Source organism: Cebus imitator, unplaced genomic scaffold (assembly GCF_001604975.1).
Source record: "Cebus imitator isolate Cc_AM_T3 unplaced genomic scaffold, Cebus_imitator-1.0 Scaffold84, whole genome shotgun sequence".
In the NCBI taxonomy this organism is placed as follows: domain Eukaryota; kingdom Metazoa; phylum Chordata; class Mammalia; order Primates; family Cebidae; genus Cebus; species Cebus imitator.
The window spans coordinates 2,462,526-2,482,022 of NW_016107399.1; the positions used below are offsets into that span (position 1 = coordinate 2,462,526).

Consider the following 19,497-nt stretch of genomic DNA (forward strand, 5'->3'; position numbering starts at 1 on the left):
TTTTTTTTTTTTTTTTTTTTCCTTCCAATGGACACTTCCATTAAGATTCTCACACACTCTATTTCTGTTCTTCCATTAAGGGAAATCTTAAAATGATGTGGTATTTGATGACTCTTAGGAAGGCTCTATTTCCCTACGGTATCCTTGTAATGCATCTGAAATCCACCATTGATGCTTAATGTCAATGAAAAGCACTGAGTTTGGTACAAAGCTGCCTCTGGCGCTTGTGCAACTACAGCACAGACATACATTCTTATTCCTGGATATTTAATACAAATGTTGGATCTGCTTATGAGAATTGAGACCCTTGCCACTATAAATATTTAAGCAAAAATTGAATGGTCATCTATCAAGGGTATGAAAGAAGATACTTTGCAGTATATTATTTTTAAGGTTGATTTTAAGTTTCAACAGTGAACACTACTCTTGACCATCTGATCAATATGTGCTTTGTTGTGACAGTATCCTACCATGTACAGCACGGACCATGAAAATGGGCACCTATTCAACTGCATTCAGCGAGCCCACCAGAACACGTGAGTGTTGGCCCTGCCGGGCACCAAAGACATCTGAGAGTGGGTGTTTTCTGTCTCACACCTCATCCCTTAGTGCTCTGTATTTGCTGAGTCATAGTGATGGTGACAGACATAGGCATCTCATCAAAAGTATTTAAAGATTATATATGGGTGCCGGGTGTGGTGGCTCATGCCTATAATCCCAGCACTTTGGGAGGCTGAGACGAGCAGATCATGAGGTCAAGAGATTGAGACCATCCTGGCCAATATGGTGAAACCCCATCTCTACTAAAAATACAAAAATTAGCTGGGTGTGATGGTGCACACCTGTAGTCCCAGCTACTTGGGAGGCTGAGGCAGGAGAATCGCTTGAAACTGGGAGGCAGAGATTGCAGTGAGCCCAGATTGCACCATTACACTCCAGCCTGGCGACAGAGTTGGACTCCGTCTCAGAAAAAAAAAAAAAAATTATGCATGTGAACAGATTGACTATTAAGCAAACTTAAGAGTGCTTGGAATGGTGCGATTTCTTAATATTCTTTTCAAAAAACGTCTTCGTGGTTGTATTACCTGCTACAGTTTTGCAGCATGACCCATCTAAACTGATGTTTAAGCCTCTCGCAGGCCCAGGGAGTGGAGAGATTTTGAGTGCTGTAAGGAAACCCACTTTGACTCGCCAGGACCTTCCACTTCCATTTGTTAGATGTGAGGTCCTTTTACTCAGCATGTTCCAAGTGACCATAATCCCATGCAGAACAAAGGAGGGTGGATGTTAGTGACCAGCTCTTCTCCCTGCAGTCAATGTTTATTTTTACTCTCAAGTTTCTAACTTGGCAGGGAAGATTTAAAGATTCATGGTGCTGATCAGGTGCAATGGGCTCACACCTGTAATCCCAGCATTTTGGGAGGCCAGAGTGGGTGGGTCACTTGAGGTCAGGAGTTTGAGACCGGCCTGGCCAATATGGTGAAACCCCATCTCTACAAAAATCAGCCAGGCAGGGTGGCATGCACCTGTAGTCCCAGCTACTCAGGAAGCTGGGGCACGAGAATCACTTGAACGTGGGAGGTGGAGGTTGCAGTGAGCCGAGATTGCACCATTGTACTTCAGCCTGGGTGAGAGTGAGATGCCCTCTCCAAAAAAAAAAAAAAAAGTGTGGCCGGGTGCAGTGGCTAACACCTGTAATCCCAGCACTTTGGGAGGCTGAGGCGGATGGATCACGAGGTCAGTAGTTTGAGACCAGTCTGGACAATGTGGTGAAACCCCATCTCTAATAAAAATAGAGAAATTAGCCAGGTGTAGTAGTGTGTGCCTGTAGTCCCAGCTACCTGGGAGGTTGAGGCAGGAGAACTGCTTGAACCCAGGAGGCAGAAGTTACAGTGAGCCAAGATCATGCCACTGCACTCCAGCCTGGGCAACAGAGCGAGACTGTGTTTCAAAAAAAAAGAAAAAAAAAAAAAAAAAAAAAAGATTTCTAATTCTGCAGAGACATACTTAAAAGGAGCACTTTTTAAAAGTTTCTCTCTGTCAATTCCAGGTTGGAAGTGTATCCTCCCTTCTTATTTTTTCTAGCTGTTGGAGGTGTTTACCACCCGGTAAGTTTTCCAGGAAGTGTTCATCTATTTGGATGTAGTTTACTGAGCTATTATCAGGGACAGAAGAAGGAAATAAACTTTTAATGAATATCTTCAGTGTCTAGGCACTATATATTTTAAATGATTTTATTCAGTTATTTCTTACAGAGTTCTTTAAAGTAGGTGGGGTTTTCCTCATTTTTTACACATAAGGAAAAGCCTCTCAGATACTATTTAAACTTCACAAGGTCAAATAGCTACAGAGTAGCAGAAACAGAATTTGAACCCAGGTCTGTCTGGTTCTAGTTTCATGTCTTTAGGAGTTCATTTGTCCTATTCATTCATTCACACAACAAACGTTTACTCACCACCTGGGGTCACAGCAGTGAGCAAAGCAGACAAAGACCCCTGGTTTCACAGAGCTTGTCTTTTTGTTGCAGGGCGTGGGGTGGTCACAGACAAAAAGCAACCTAAGTAAATTCATCATGTGTTAGGAGGTGGTGAGTGCACAGAAGAAAACAAAGCAGGGAAGATGGAAAGGGGGTGTGGAGTGGGATAATTTTCAATAGTGTGGTCAGGGAGGAGGGCTTTGCTGAGATGATAGTTAAGCAAGTATAGAAGGAGGTGAGGGGCCAGGTGCGGTGGCTCAAGCCTGTAATCCCAGCACTTTGGGAGGCCGAGGTGGGCGGATCATGAGGTCAAGAGATCAAGACCATCCTGGCCAACATGGTGAAACCCCGTCTCTACTAAAAATACAAAAACTAGCTGGGCGCGGTGGTGTGCGCCTGTAGTCCCAGCTACTCGGGAGGCTGAGGCAGGAGACTTGCTTGAACCCGGGAGGTGGAGGTTGCAGTGAGCCGAGATTGTGCCACTGCACTCCAGCCTAGCGCCTGGCAACAGAGTGAAACTCTGTCTCAAAAAAAAAAAAAAAAAAAAAAAAAAAGGAGGTGAGGGAGCAGGTACTACACATGTCTCCTGACCTCTGGCCAGAAGAGCAAGGCCTGAGGCAAGCTCCTGTCTGGTTTGTTTGGTGAGCAGTGAGAAGCCAGTGGAGCCAGGAGAGGGGCAGCTACAGAGGGCAGTGGGGTGATGAGGCAGCTCACCGGGGCCTTGCAGGCCTCTGCAGTATAGATGGCCCTGTGGGCTGCAGATTTCGTCTGCACTTAAACATATCTAACTAAAGCAAGTTTACCTGCCTCTAATTAATTGTCATTTGGGTCTTGTCTTGGACAGAAGTGTTCCCTTCTCTGAGGCCAGCTTATCTCCTGAAACAGTTCTGACCAGAGCAGTGACCCTTCAGACTTCTGGTTCTAAGGATTTCCTAACCATCTGGTCCATACCTGAATGCCTTGTACTTTTCTTAAAAAGCTGCCAGAATGCCACACCTACTGCTCATGACCTTGAAGGCCTGCATTTTTTTTTCAAAGAAACATCTACTGCTCTTGTATCTCTTAGAAAAGGTTATCTTTCTGGTGCCTATAAAAATCCCTATTCCTAGCAAGTGACCAGACTAGCTGATCTGAATAGCCCAGGTCTCACTTGTGTCCCCACTCCATCCCCATTCCTGTCCCACATCCCTGGATCCCATTCCTTATGGGTAGTTCTGAAAAATAAGAGCCAGTCTGGGGGCAAGCACTTAACAATTGTTCCCAGGTTACCAGTCGTTAGGCAACATGATAGTAAAGGGCCTGGCAGAGACTGGAGCTGCTAAATCGTGACTCAAGGACTGGCACCTATTTTCAAACCTCCTGTTGATATTTAGTGTTACCCAAAATCAACTCAAACAAAAACCCTGATGAAGTAACTTTGTCCCTACCGGTAGCACTGGAAAACACTGGGGAAGGCAGCCTTCTCACACACTCTCTTTGTTCACCCCAGCATGCTGGCCAAAGGGATGGATTTTTTAATCTGTTTTTACTCTCTCTTTTCAAGGGCATTGGGTGGGCACAGGGAGACTTTTCCCTCAAAGACCATGTACCCCTAGTGTAGGCTGCAGACACGCCTGCTCCCAGCCCTGCCAGTGACTGACTTCACACAGAACAGCAACTGAGTTTTCAGTCAATCTCATGCTCAGAGGCCCATTTGAGAAAACAGGGCATTTCCCCTAGTCCTGAGTTTGGGGCAGTTCTCTCTTCCGGCTTACCTTGACCCCCCCGGCCCACATGTCCTTCTCTTGCTCTAGCACAAGTTCCCCAAGATGCCCAGGGCAAGCAGAGGGATTCCTTCCATCACACCTGTCTAGGAGAAGGCCAGTACTCATCTCCCAGGTTCACAAGCCAAGCAGTTCATAGAAGAATCACAGATTTTTTATTTTCCTGACTGAAACAAGTAACTTAATTCTACCTAATTTGGGTGGGGAGTAGTTGGCCAAATCCATGAAATTATTGACTTTTTGCTAACATAGTGTATAATCAACCCTAGTTGTTAATAAAGTTGTGCTTGTTTCTTTCATGCAAATACTAATGTAGCCCTTTTTTCTTAGCGTATAGCGTCTGGCTTGGGCTTGGCCTGGATTGTTGGACGAGTTCTTTATGCTTATGGCTATTACACGGGAGGTAAGTATATATTGACATTTGCCAAGAAAACAAATTTTAAATTTTAAATCCTGTGCTGGCCAGGCACAATGGCTCACCTGTAATGCCAGCACTTTGGGAGGCCAAGGCAGGAGCTCAAGAGTTGGAGATGAGTCTGGGCAACCTGGTGAAAACCTGTCTCTACAAAAATCACAAAAATTAGCTGGATGTGTGGTCACACCTGTAGCCGCACCCACTTGGGAGCCTGAGGCTGGAGGATTGTCTCAGCCCAGCAATTTCAGGCTGCTGCGGGCCATGACTGCACCACTGCGCTCCAGTCTGGGAGACAGAGCAAGATCCTATCTCAAAAAACTAAATAAAATCTTACGCTGCTGTATTTTTCTTCTTGGGAATTTAAGAAAAGGGGAAGTCTCTTGATATTTAAGTGAAAGGTCTGTTTTCCTTTGACTAATCTTTCAATTGTAACAAAACTTATTTTTATTGAGCATTCTCTATGTGCCAACCACTACCCTAAGAACTTTGCATATGTTTTTTAACCTTACAACAATTCCATAATACAGATATTATCCCACTTTACAAATTAAGAAACTGGGGCTCAGAACGATAAAAGCCCTAGATCACAGAGCATAAACTAGGAATTAAGCCCATGCAGTCTGACTCCAGAGCCTAACCATTAACTATACCTGCTATGTCTGAGTAAGGAGGAGGGAAAACCATTTTGGGCTGTACTTCTTTGAAAAAGAGGGAACTACTTTCAAAGGTCCTAGAGCAAAGTTGCTGTAATTATTGTTCCATAATTTTCTAAGGTCCAGGTAATGCTGCTATGGCACATTACTTGGCATGTAGTATCTGACTTGCTGAAAGCTTCAGGCTAAAGAATTAGTTAACCTCCTAAGACTAGTTTGTCTAACATACAACCTCAGATGCCATGATAGATTGGCTTGTGGATGTTGAAAGCATCCTAATTCTGGAGCATTCCTGGTAACTTCTTCTGTTCTTTCTTCTTTTTCAGACCCCAGCAAGCGTAGTCGAGGAGCCCTGGGGTCCATCGCCCTCCTGGGTTTGATGGGCACAACCGTGTGTTCTGCTTTCCAGCATCTTGGTTGGGTTAAAAGTGGCTTGGGCAGTGGATCCAAATGCTGCCATTAAAGATTATAGGGCTTTCAGAACTCTCATTCAAATGACTTACCTTTATTTCCAGTTATATTTTTTTTCCTAAATATAATAAACTTACATGGCATCTGCCTCATACCTAAACCCCGACTCCTACCACTCATTTCTGTTTGAGTCTGTATCTGATGTCAGTAGCCTAGTCCTACTAGATGAGAGAGGAGCCACAAGTATTGTGCCCTTTCCTCATCCTGCCAGCAGATGCTTTCATAGTATGTGAAGTTGAGAAAAAGTCTGATTGTAGTGATAGATGTATAGTCATACCACAGTGATGAGAAATTAAAGAAAAATCTTTTAGCTCTCAGGATATACTATTATTACTTGCTACAGATACTTCGGCTAACAGTAAAGATTTTTTTTTTTTAAATCTCAGCTGCACACAGTGGCTCACTCCTGTAATTCCAGCACTTTGGGAGGCCAAGGTGAAAGGAATGCTTGAGCCCAAAAGTTGAAGACCAGCTGGGTAACATGGCAAAACCCCGTCTCTACAAAAAAATACAACCATTAGCCAGGCATGATGACAAGCATCTGTAGTCCTAGCTACTTGGGAGGCTAAGGTGGGAGGATCACTTGAGCCCAGGACATCAAGGTTGCAGTGAGTTATGATCACACTGCTGTACTCCAGCATGGGTGATAGAGCAAGACCCTGTCTCCAACAAACAAATAAAAATTAAGTTTCTAGTCCGGGCACGGTGGCTCACACCTATAATCCCAGCACTGTAGGAGGCCGAGGTGGGTGAATCACCTGAGGTCGGGAGTTCAAGACCAGCCTGACCAACATGGAGAAACCCCATCTCTACTAAAAATACAAAATTAGCTGGGCATGATGGCACATGCCTGTAATCCCATCTACTTGGGAGGCTAAGGCAGGACAATCACTTGAACCCGGAAGTGGAGGTTGCAGTGAGCTGAGATCATGCTATTGCACTCAGCCTGGGCAACAAGAGCAAAACTCTGCCTCAGGAAAAAAAAAAAAATTTCAGTTTCTATTGAAGATTGTTTCTATCGCTTAAAAACTGAAGCAACAGACTAAATGTAAGATGAAATTTAGAGATGAATGTAACTTTCTACATTTAGAAACAAAGATCTGACTGCATAGGTATAAATGAGGAAGACTTACAAGATTTCAGTTGGTTTAGAGAACACTGCCAAGTTGGCAGAATAAGACAGTTACTCCAAAACATGGATGTGGCCATAAACTACCTTAAGAGGAAATATAATGTCTAGACCTGCGCTGTCCAATTGGTCACATGTGGTCATCTAAATTTAAATTAATAAAACTTAAATAAAACAAAGAAGCAGTTCTTCAGTTGTACTAGCCCTTTTTCAAATGCTCAATAGCCTGTGAGGATAAGAGACAGTATTTGAACCCAGTTCTGACTCTAAAATCCATGCATTTTCAATCGGACCAGTTTATTGCATAAGCTCTGAAGATGAAGCATTTAAGGACAGAATGCCACGGCCAGCCATTGAAGATGGTCAGCCTTGGCCAAATGGCCACCTGGAGCCCTTGGGGCATTTGATGAGGAGGCTGGACCAGATCAGCACACACTCCAGTGTTAGTTCATGAGAAAGTTTCACCAATGGAGAGGAAAATAAGGAAAATGAAGACTGCTTTTCTTAAGTTTTCACTTGTATTTTTTACAATAAAATGTTCCTTTATGAAATGATGATTATGATGAATGGTAAGGATTTCTGGTCCTGACTTGAAAAAATGATACAATTGAGAATTTGTAATAAGACAGGTTTCTGGTTTTTGCTTCATAAGAAACACATCTAGAGAGGCCAGAGAACTTGCTGAGGTTTCCTTTCTCACTGCACAGAGAACAACAGGCATCAGTGAAGCAGAGCAGGGAAGACCTGGAGACGAAGCTGGCTTTCTCACCTTTAAAAGTCTTAACAGGGTATACTTTGCAAACTACAGATGGTCCCCAACTTATGACAGTTGGACTTAATAATTTTTCAACATTACAATGGCGCAACATCAATACTCAGGCTGGGTGTTCTGGCTCACGCCTATTAATCCCAGCACTTTGGGAGGCCAAGGTGGGTGGCTCACCTGAGATCAGGAGTTCGAGACTAGCCTCGCCAACATGGTAAAACCCCATCTCTACTAAAGATACAAAAATTAGCCAGGTGATGTGGTGCACACCTGTAATCCCAGCTACTTGGGGGGCTGAGGGAGGAGAATCACTTGAACCTAGCAAGTGGAGGGTGCAATGAGCCGAGATCAAACCACTGCACTCCAGCCTGGGCAACAGAGCAAGACTCATCTCAAAAAAAGAAAAAAAAAGCCATACTCATTCCATAGGAATCATACTTTGAGTGTCAATACAATCATTCTGTTTTTCACTTTTCAGTATTCAGTAAATGAAATATTCAACACTTCATTATAAAAGAGGCTTTGTGTCAGATGATTTTGCTCAACTGTAGGCTAATGTAAGTGTTTGGAGCATATTTAAGGTCACTAGACTAAGCTATGATGTTCAGTAGGTTAGGTGTATTAAATGCAATTTCAGCTTTGAATATTTTCAACTTATGCTGGTTTTCTCAGGATGTAGCCCCATCGTAAGTCAAGGAGCATCTTTCATGTGATCCGTTTGTCATTTTGATATTGCCCAGGCTAGTCTCAAACTCCTAGCCTCAAGCAATTTTCCCACCTTGGCCTCCCAAACTGCTGAGATCATAGGCATAGGCCCTAAATGTCCTTTAAGTGTTCTTCTAAGAGGGAGGCAAAGGCAAGTTTGACTACACAGGGAAGAAGGCAGCCGGAACAAGGAGAGATTTTGAAGATGCTAAGCTGCTGGCATCTAAGAGGTGGGGAACACCAGCCAAGGAATGCAAGGAATGCCACTCTAGAAGCTGGAAAAGGATTCTCTCCTACAGCCTCTTGAAGGAGTACGGCCCTGACAACTTGGTTTTTGCCAAGTAAAACCATTTTGGGACTTCTGACTTCCAGAGCTGTAAGATAATAAATGTGTGTTCTTTTAAGCTGCTAAGTTGGTATAATTTGTTACTGCAAGCATAGAAACTAATATACTAGGTTCAGTTCTAGGAAACAGGGAGGGTAGCAGAAAGCATGGGAATTGTAGGCTCACAACTGGCTTGAAGTTGCCACTCAACTTGGAGACCGATGTGAAAGACAAACTGTTTTTCCTCTGCACTCATACAACAATCAACACAGAAGACTTCTGTGACCAAATGTTGGGGTTTTCTGTTCACACACCAAGCAGACAATCAGTTCTGCAGGACACCGGCTGGTCATCCTCCAATTCAATTCTGACACTATCTACCAGGAGAGAGCATCAGATCCCACAGGTTGAGGGCTCAGTCCCACAAGACTGTCCCCCACCCAACCAGCTGCCAGTCCAGGCTTCTGGATCTCAACCCACTGGCTTGAAGTTGAGGTTCAATTAATTTGCTACAGTGGCTTACAGAACTCAGAAATGCATTTACCGGTTTATTACAAAGAATATCCTAGGCCCGGTGCAGTGGCTCACACCTGTAATCCCAGCACTCTGAGAGGCCGAAGTTGGAGGATCACTTGAGCCCAGGAGTTCAAGACCAGCCTGGACAACATGGTGAAACCCTATCTCTACAGAAAATACAACAATTAGCCAGGCCTGGTGGCACATGCCTGTATTCCCAGCTACTGGGGAGGCTGAGAGGTGTGAGATTCACTTGAGCCCGGAAAGGTCAAGGCTTCAGTTAGCCATGATCACACCACTGTACAGTGACAGGACAGAGCAAGACACTGGGTGACAAAGCGAGACCCTGTTTCCAGGAAAAAAAAAAAAACGTATTTTAAAGGATACAAATAACTAAATGAAGGGATACACAGAGCTAGGTCTGGAAGGGTCCCAAGCATAGGAGCCTCTGTTCCCATGGAGTTAGGGTACACAACCTTCCTGGCACATGCGTGTGTTATTTACCTTCCTGTAAGCCCTCCAGAATGTTCAGCTCTCCAGAAGCTCGCTGAAGCCTGTTCTCTTGAGCCTCTTATAAAGACTTCATTAGACAGTCATGACTAATGGGGTATGATCTAATACAAAGGAGACTGAGTGGGAAACCCGGCAAGGCCTGTCTGCAGATTCTTGGCCTGTCTATGCAGCACTTCTTCCTGCAGGGCAGCAGGCAAGACCCCTTCTAAAATGAGAGTCTTATAACCCATAATCAGAAAAGTGGTGGAAGATTAGAGCCTTGGCTTGGGCAGGTAAGAAGGAGGGCAGAAGGTCAGAGAGAGACGTTCTGTTTTCTGAGCCCTAGAGTGCCCTAACATTGTAACAAAAAATGGCACCAAAGGAATTATGAGCCAGGAACCATGGATGAAAAGATACATAATTTTATATGTAGGCTTAAAATATCACGCTTGCCTGGGACCAAGACGTCTCCAAATCTGTTTCTTCATTTGAAAATCAGAGATAATCCCTTTCTTAGGCTTACTGTGAGCATTAAATGAGAAGGAATGTAGCAGCAGGAGCACAGTGAGTACTTAAATGTTGCTTCCCTTTCCCCTGCTATTTTATCTTGCAGAGGTGTCCAATCATTTGGCTTCCCTAGGCTACACTGGAAGAAGAAAAATGGTCTCGGGCCACACGTAGACACATAAAATTAAACGATAGCTGATGAGCTTAAAAAAAAATCTCATGTTTTAAGAAAGTTTACAAATTTGTGTTTGGCTGCATTCAAAGCTGTCCTGGGCCACATATGGACTGTGGGCCGCAGACTAGACAAGCTTGCTTTAGAGGGACTATCAGAAACTTATCTTCTCCCAGGCAGCTCCTACTGTTTAAGGTACACAGGATCCCCTGGGACACAGGGTTAAGATAAAGCTGTTGGCTTTGTCCAGTATCACATATGTGTCCTCTGTGCAAAGAAACACCAAAAAAGGCTGATTTGGTGGTTCCTATGCTCTAAAACTGCAGTACTTGCTCATCATAATACATAATTAGATCCAGGCCCAGTGATAAGCATCCCTTATCTCTGACTACTAAATTAGCTATTATTTATAAACTATTCCCCTGGAAGGAAGAGAAGGGGGCAGAGTGAGGCATGACTGCAATAGGCTGAAAAGCCAGTGATCTGAATGCTCTTCACAGGCAGGCACTGCTTATTCCCGGTGAGAATGAACATGGAGCCTAAATGCTTACCTGACCATAAAAAGTTCATCACCACAACTAAACCTGCCCTTTGTTCTTACTGCAAAGATCAAATCCCCCCGTCTTGTGCTTTTCACATCAGCCCTATCCTCTGTCCTTTTAAAACTTTAAGATATGTTTTGTTTCAAAACACGAATGCAAAAGAATTAACAGCGTGATTTGTTTTAATTTCACTATATTACATTGGCATACAAGTAATTTGTACATTTAAAGGGTAGCTCTGCTAGTTTAAGACAGCAGGCTGTAGTTCAAGAACCCAAGATAGGGAGAAAGGTTTCCTATCACAGTAGTGAACAGAGACAAAGCGCTTACTAGGCAAATTAACCTTTCACACAGAATTCGACCCCATCTATTATCTAATCCCCTCTCTATCCCGGTTGTCAGCTTTCACAATAGAATGACAAGGGAAATATAGTTTTAAAAAATGTAAGCTGAAACCATCTCTACCGATTCTACCAGGAACCTACAAAAAAACAACAGTTTTTTTTTTTTTTTTTTTTTCCCCCGAAGACTAGTCAAGTGAAGAAGTGGGAATGGAGAAGGAACAAAGAAATCTACAAACTGGCTGAGATCAATTAGTTGTAAATACCACTACATTTGGATCAGCCAGGACCAAGTTCCTTGAAAGACACCAGAGAATTAACAATGTGAACTGGCCAAATGTGTGGAAGATGTATAGTCCCCTTTCCTATTCCCTAGAAGTACATTACTGGCACTTAAAGAGTTCACAAAAATATACTTTGAGGAAAATCACAACTTTCTTGATTAGTATCTACAAGGCACTTATGCACATTTTCAATGAGGAAGATGATTTAGAGAAAAAGAGTAACATGAACCATTCTCTTATCTTGAATGCCAAAATTCTGGATTTAAAATGGCATTTAGTTGTACAGCCTCTGTCAACAGGACCGATTGCATCATTCCACAGCCTGGCCATGTCAACAGGTTTCACTGCAGATTTTCAAAAAGCAGATTCCACATCACCCATCTCCACACACACAGTCTTCAGTTGTGAATAATATTCAATTGTCACACGGCCGTTCTCTCTGCCAAATCCTGAAAGGAGGAGAAGGGGTCAGGATGAGCCATCACTACAACAGTCAAAAGTCATAATGATCTTTAAAGATGAGCACTGCTTATCAGGGCTAGGGAAGAACACAGAACCTAAATGTTTTGGAATAAAGTCCTCAATCCACATACTAGCTGTGGATGGAGCTAGGCATGGGGAAAAATGACCCAGTGGCCTTTGGGGGTGGGGGCTGGAAAATACACGGGTCTCGTTTCTTACCACCAATATGAATCTTAACTTCAAGTACCTACTATTCTGGGTTGAGGTCTGAAAAATGCTCAGATTTTATATCAAGTGTTAAAGGCAATCTCTACAACAATTAACCTGACACCCTTAAAAGCTGATGCTAATTTAAAACTTAACTCTACACAATAGGCTTATTCATCACTTCTTTTTTTTTTTTTTTTTTGAGACGGAGTTTTGCTCGTTACCCAGGCTGGAGTGCAATGGCACGATCTCGGCTCACCGCAACCTCCGCCTCCTGGGTTGAGACAATTCTCCTGCCTCAGCCTCCTGAGTAGCTGGGATTACAGGCACGTGCCACCATGCCCAGCTAATGTTTTGTAATTTTAGTAGAGACGGGGTTTCACCCTGTTGACCAGGATGGTCTCGATCCCTTGACCTCGTGATCCACCCGCCTCGGCCTCCCAAAGTGCTGGGATTACAGGCGTGAGCCACCGCATCCGGCCCTATTCACCACTTCTTATACAGCTATAAGATCAACCTACTATCTTACCCTGCCAACTCATATTGGGGAGGAGGCACTGAAGGTCCCTCTGATTACTCAGAGTCCAAGACACTGCCAATTACTAGTCGGGGAGGTTACTGTGCTAAAAGGGTAGTATCCCACCCTTGGCCCTGCCTGTGCACCCTGCGCTAGACTTTGGTAGGCTCTGCCTTCTAAGGGCAAGGCCAGGGTCCCAAAAATGCACATTTCCAGGGAGCACCACTCAAATGGAATCACACACAAAGGTCCTGGGAAGACCTCACTCTGACTTTTGTTCTTTTGCAAATCCTCTATGCACACAGCTGGTCAGGCATGTTAGGCCAGGTGCTGCTCTGCACATCTGGCCATCTTTCTTGCTCTCTCATCCCACATAGCATGGCCTGGTCCAAAGGAAAGGGAAAGTTAGGAGGCCCTCCAAAGACCTAAGCTGCTGATTCCAAAGAAATAATTCCCTGCACTGACATTACATGTTAATAAGATGCACCTTGGCTCCCACCAACACTTGTGCCTCTGTATGTGGCTCCTCTGAGCACCCCACAGGGACAAATAAGACTGTCAAATTAACACCTACCATCTCATCAGTGTTCATCAGGGTTTATATATTTGCCAACACTGTGATGATGGTAAATATCTGCCACAGAAACTAGAGGTCAGACTCTTAGAATGGTGCCTCAACAAAGTTCAAACCATTTTCACTCTAAAAGAACAGTATGAGAAATATGTAAATGAATATTTACAGGCAACAAACACCATAGAAAGAACCTCAAGGTTCTGGCTATACTCCTGAGGCCTCAAAACTTCTCCTGATATACTATACCAGACTTACAATTTCTATGTTGTGGTAACGTATGTCTGACTACTGAATAAACAAAATGAACGAGCAGTGGCTAAGGAAAAATACTCCCATATGCCATCAAGTGTAACGAAAACAATTATAATTGATTAATGATAAATTTAAAGATTTTGTTAATTTGACGTAACAGAGTAAACAAAATTACTGAGATATAACTTTAGAGGCACTTTACCTAAATGGAATCTAAGAACTCCACAGTGGATGATGACGGACATCCCTGATAAAGAACCCCTAAGGGAGTGATTTTATGCTTACAGTAATCACACGTTATGAAGAAGTAATTCTACCCACAAGTTAAACTTTTTTGAGATATATATCAGCAGTTCACAAGCCAGGCTATACATTAGAACCTTCTAGGGGTGTTGGGTAGGGGAAGATGCTTGACTTCCATTCCCAGAGACTGCTACAGTAGAACTGGGGAAGGACCAGGAACCTTTATTTCCCCACGTGATTCCGCTAGGCAGACAGGTTTAGGAACGTTAGTCTGTAAGGTCTGAATTATGACCTATCTTTAGAGACCTGGTTTGCATTCACACCTCCCAGCTCCTTACCTGACTTCTTATATCCACCAAAGGGCAACTCCACTGGGCTGACGTTATAGTTGTTAATGAAGCAGGTTCCAGCCTGAAGCTCAGCTACCACTCTATGAGCCCGCTGGATGTCCCTATGAAGAAAAAAAACTGTGTTGGTTATTCAGAGTTTCTTAGGCTACTACTTTAACAGGAAAAGTTACATGGCCAGTTCTAGGTTCTCAAATTTTAGTAAATTCTCATTCCTTCAAAATGTTTTAAAATCTTTTATCATCCAGGCAAAACAGACATAGGTTTTATAGTCCCATACACAAGGCATCTTTAAAATAAGTAGCAGCAATAGGGGCACCCAAAATTCAGTGGGGGAAGAACAGTCTTTTCAACAAATGGTGCTGAAATAAGTAGATATCTACATGCTTATTTAAAAAAAAAAAAAAAAAGGTGGAGCCCTTTCTTATACCATATACAAAAATTAAATGTATCACAGACCTAAAAAGGTCAGACTGAAAATTATAAAAATCTTTGAAGAAAACAGTGGAATAAATCTTCATGACCATGGGTCAGGGAAAGACTTCTTAGATCATAACATCAATAGTAACAAACAAACAAAAAAACAGAATTAGAATTGGTCAAAATTTAAAATTTTGTGCTACAAATAAGACTATCAAGAAAGTGAAAAGAAAACCCACAGAAATGCAAATAAAAACTACAATGAGATACTACTTCACACCCCCAAGGATGGCTAAAATCAGAAGGACAGGTAATAACAAGGGCTGGTGAGGACACGGACAAATTAGAACCTTCATATGTTGTTGGGAGGAATGTAAAACGGCACTGCCAATTTGGAATAGTTTAGCAGTTCCTCAAAAAGTTAAGCATAAAGTTACCATGTAACCCAGAAATTCACTACTAGATATAAACCCAACAGAAATGAAAATATATGTCCACACAAAGACCTGTATACATATGTTCATAGCATCATTATTCATAATAGCCAAAAAGTGAAAACAACCCAAATGTCTGTAAGAGATGAATGCATGAATAAAAAGTGGTACATATCCATGCAATGGGTTATTCAGGAATAATATGATAAATGCCACAACAAATGAATCTTGAAAACATTATGCTAAGTGAAAGAAGCCAGTCATAAAAGAATACATATTGCATGATTCCATTCACCTAAAATCTTCAGAATGGGCAAATCCATGGAGATAAAAAGTAGTTTAACAGATGCGACTGGGGGTGGGGAAAAGGAATGAAGAGCAACTGTTAATGGGCACAAAGTTTCTTCTTGAGATGACGAAAGTGTCCTAAAAAATAGATGATGGCAATGGTTGCACAACTCCATAAATATACTAAAAACCACTGAACTGTACACTTTAAGTGGGTGAATTGTATGGTATGTGCATTATCCCAGCAAAGCTGGTAAGAGAAAAGGAATAGCACATTGGAGTTACCCTCCTTTGTAACTACACTTTGTCTGTACTAGGGTGGCAAAGCAAAGTAAGAGCACTTAACCTGCTCAATCCCCAAATCAAAAGATCATCTCCTCAATCTTTTCTTCAGAGCTCAAAGAGAAGCAATTACATCAGGTCCTCAAGTGAGACTTGGGCTTTCTTCCCAAGTTCCTGACCATAAAGCTATAAAAAAAAAAATTAAATTTATGTATCACCAAAGAAACAGCATAATCCCCAGTGTGAAGCAGCTTTAGAAAACTGCCTACTACCGCCAAAGACTAATCAAAGTTTGCATAAAACCAAGCAATCTGCAATTAATTTCAAAGAAATTGTACTCCCAAATCATTTTCACTTGCAATAGCAGAGGTTAAAGTTTATGCACAAAGGTATTAATCACATTGCTGTAATAGTTAAAACTGGAAACAATATCCTAAATATCCAACCACAGAAAAAATAGCTACATGAGTTATAATGCATTTCAGTTAGGAACTACTATAACGCCACTAAAAATCATGTTTTTGAAGAATACTGCCCACAGTTTATATGCTTAGAGGTTTCTAAATTCCTTGACATGTGTGTTTTCAAAAGACATCTAGCCCAATGCCTTACATAGATCAGAATCTTAAGTGTTTATTAAACAAATGAATAAAAAAGGACAACATTTATATCAACAAAGTTTATAGCTCAATTTTAAACTCAATAGCAGGGTTCTCTGGCCATTTACGGCAAACTACAAAATGCTGCTTTGGTGTCTTCTGACTTAACCTGAAGCAAACAGAAAGCGCCGATGGCTCCTATGAGGGCAAATTAAAGTGAGAGAACAGGATCAAGGCCGGGCGCAGTGGCTCACGCCTATAATCCCAGCACTTTGGGAGGCTGAGGCGGGTGGATCACGAGGTCAAGAGATCGAGACCATCCTGGCCAACATGGTGAAACCCCGTCTCTACTAAAAATACAAAAAAAATTAGCTGGGGGTGGTGGCAGGCACCTGTAGTCCCAGCTAGTCCCGGAGGCTGAGGCAGGAGAACTGCTTGAACCCAGGAGGCAGAGGTTACAGTGAGCGGAGATTAGGCCACTGCACTCCAGCCTGGTGACAGAGCAAGACCCCGTCTCAAAAAAAAAAAAAAAAAAAAAAAAAAAAAAAGGATCAGTTATATATCTGAGCAGATACTGTAGCCCCACTCCAAAACTGCTCTCAGTGTCCCTCTCCATATACCTGGTAAAGACGCCAGCTGCTAGTCCAAAAGTGGTATCATTGGCTCTTTCTACAACCTCAGCTTCAGTGTCAAATGGTAAAATAGACATAACGGGCCCAAAGATCTCTTCTTTCACACAGGTCATGTCATCTCTGCAATTAGCTGCAAACATTAAAATAAAAACCTCCTGAGTAGCTTGGACCATAGTGTGCACCATCACCCCCAGCTAATTTTTTGAAGATGAGGTTTCACTATGTTGCCTAGCCTGGTCTCAAACTCCTGGACTCAAGCGTCCCTTCTGTCTCAGCCTCCCAAAGTGCTGGGATTACAGGAGTGATCCACTGCACCTGGCCCAATATTATTAATTTAACAATATATTGTAAGCTTTTCCTATTCATGTAATAACTGCAATCTAATTCATGGTATGGACATTAGGTTTCTCAGCTTTTAAATATCAGTGGTTCTTTTTAGTGAGGGTGAAAGGTTATACACTGCATCAAATATAAAGCTGTTAAAAACTGACACCAGTATCAGCCTTAGGGGCAAAAACCAGCTTAATTTATAGTCAAATAATGTGTAAGAAATTATACAACATGGTTCAATCTATGTATAATTGTTTAAAGCCTACAAAACTATCAATATTTTTGTAAGGGATACTAACATACACTATCAAATGTTAGACAAAAAGCCAAGAATGATTAAAAACATTTAGAATAGTAGTTACCTCCGAAGTAGGAGGAAGTAGATGGTTGGGAGTAGGATGACCATATACACCTTGACTGTCAAAACCAAATTTTTAAGACTGACTGGAGGTACTATTATGTAATTTCTAAAAAGATTAATACATTATCTGACAAACTGGTTTTGTTTTATTGATGACTGATACAGTTTGGATGCTTTTCCCCTCCAAATCTCATGTTGAAGCATGATTTCCATTGTTGGGAGGTGGGGCCTCGTGGGAGGTTTTTGGGTCACAGGGGCAAATCCCTCATGAATGGCTTGATGCCCTCCGCATGGTAATGAGTGCGTTCTGGCTCTGTCAGTTCACACAGACCTGGCTGTTTGAAAGAGCCTGCAACCTGTCTTGTTCTCTTTCACCATGTGACTCGCCTGCTCCCCTTTTACCTTCCACCACGACTGAAAGCTTCCTGAGGCCTCACCAAGAGCAGATGATGGCACCATGCTTCCTGTACAGTCTGAAGAACCATGAATCAAATAAACATCTTTTCTACTAAACTAATCTTAAATATTCCTTCATAGCAATGCAAAATGTTTAATACAATGACCTACAGGTCACATGAAAAACATTCTTCACTTTCTCAAGGAATTAAATTACTTTATTTTTTAAGTCAAATATACACTTTAATATTTTTTAGTCCCTTACTTCCAGAATGATAATTGTGGTCCTGTATAAACTAATACATATGGGTGCCCTAAAAGAGGGGCACACAGAAGGATCTGAAGGTAATGGAGTAGTAGTTTACTTCTTAAACCTGGGTAGTAGGACCACACATTTGCCAGTCCCTTGCTTTATACCATATACATATTTTATAAATATTCACCTCTATCTATTCAGTATTTAATTCAAATAATGTAAAAGCAAACAAAAAGAAGATATACTTAATACACAAGGTCTCATGTAATATCCATCCTTTAATTTGGGATCTTCAGGTACATATATATCTCCACCACATAACACTTTAGCACCCTGCCGAAAAAGGAAAAAAAAAACTTTTGTATTAAAAATACAATCCCAAAATGCGTTCCTGAAATGTTAAGTGTATCCTGAACAAACGCATACTTAGTCTTCACAGTGCAGGCACAAAGCAGAACACAGCCAGGAATGCTAATAGTCAAATGAATATTAACATGAAAAGGGCACAAAGTAAGTGATTTAGGACTAGTTTAATCTTCCCCAACTCACCCTACTGCCAATTATTTCTTACCTGCTCCTTTGCCACTTTAAGAAACCCAAGGACTCGCTCCAGGTGTGGTCGGTTGATGAGTGGACCCATCCTTGTGTCTTCCAGAAGGGGATCTCCAATTTTAATCCTTTGGGTCTGTTTCACCACTTCCTCTGTAAATTTATCAAGAATTTCTTTCTGCACAAATACTCTTGTGCCATTACAGCAAACCTAAAGGACAAACAGAGACATCAATTTCTATGTGTATAAAGGGAAAAAAGGGAAAAGGAAAAAGGAACGCAATCTAAAAACTTTAAACTGAAAAGAGACGCTATACATTTTTTAAAAAAGGTATTTCCATTTCTAAAAAATTGTCTCCATACTGAATAAGAAGGATCACAGACATAATTGTGGACATATCACTCCATAAGCAAAATCTGCCCTTTGAGGTAAAAGTTCTTATTTTGCTTGTTAAATGTTGTTAAGGCCATTGCTAGATCCATATAACCCATAGCACCTCTCCTACTTCCTCCTATCAGGGGCTCAATCTGGGTGTATATTTTAAGGATGGCAGGGAACTGAAGAGTAAAACTGTATTAAGAACTGTGGTCTTGGGCCGGGCGCGGTGGCTCAAGCCTGTAATCCCAGCACTTTGGGAGGCCGAGGTGGGTGGATCACAAGGTCAAGAGATCAACACCATCCTGGTCAACATGGTGAAACCCCGTCTCTACTAAAACTACAAAAAATTAGCTGGGCATGGTGGCGCGTGCCTGTAGTCCCAGCTACTCAGGAGGCTGAGGCAGGAGAATTG

At 42.2% G+C, this 19,497-nt stretch overlaps 2 protein-coding genes across 2 annotated transcripts in view; one reads left to right on the forward strand and one right to left on the reverse strand.

The window, feature by feature from the left end:
• MGST3 (microsomal glutathione S-transferase 3) overlaps nt 1-6,088 on the forward strand; it is a 23,698-nt gene extending 17,610 nt beyond the window's left edge. Inside the window, exons 3-6 of the mRNA XM_017534053.2 lie at nt 463-536; nt 2,051-2,108; nt 4,570-4,642; nt 5,634-6,088. Coding sequence (XP_017389542.1) covers nt 463-536; nt 2,051-2,108; nt 4,570-4,642; nt 5,634-5,770 — 342 coding nt within the window. The 3' untranslated portion in view covers nt 5,771-6,088. The remainder of the gene's footprint in view (nt 1-462; nt 537-2,050; nt 2,109-4,569; nt 4,643-5,633) is intronic.
• A 5,008-nt stretch (nt 6,089-11,096) lies between these two features.
• The window catches only part of ALDH9A1 (aldehyde dehydrogenase 9 family member A1), a 24,639-nt gene continuing 16,238 nt past the window's right edge, over nt 11,097-19,497 (reverse strand). Inside the window, exons 6-10 of the mRNA XM_017534055.2 lie at nt 18,729-18,917; nt 18,403-18,490; nt 16,803-16,944; nt 14,151-14,263; nt 11,097-12,006 (exon numbers count right to left, since the gene is read on the reverse strand). Of these exons, the coding sequence (XP_017389544.1) occupies nt 11,912-12,006; nt 14,151-14,263; nt 16,803-16,944; nt 18,403-18,490; nt 18,729-18,917 (627 nt within the window). The 3' untranslated portion in view covers nt 11,097-11,911. The remainder of the gene's footprint in view (nt 12,007-14,150; nt 14,264-16,802; nt 16,945-18,402; nt 18,491-18,728; nt 18,918-19,497) is intronic.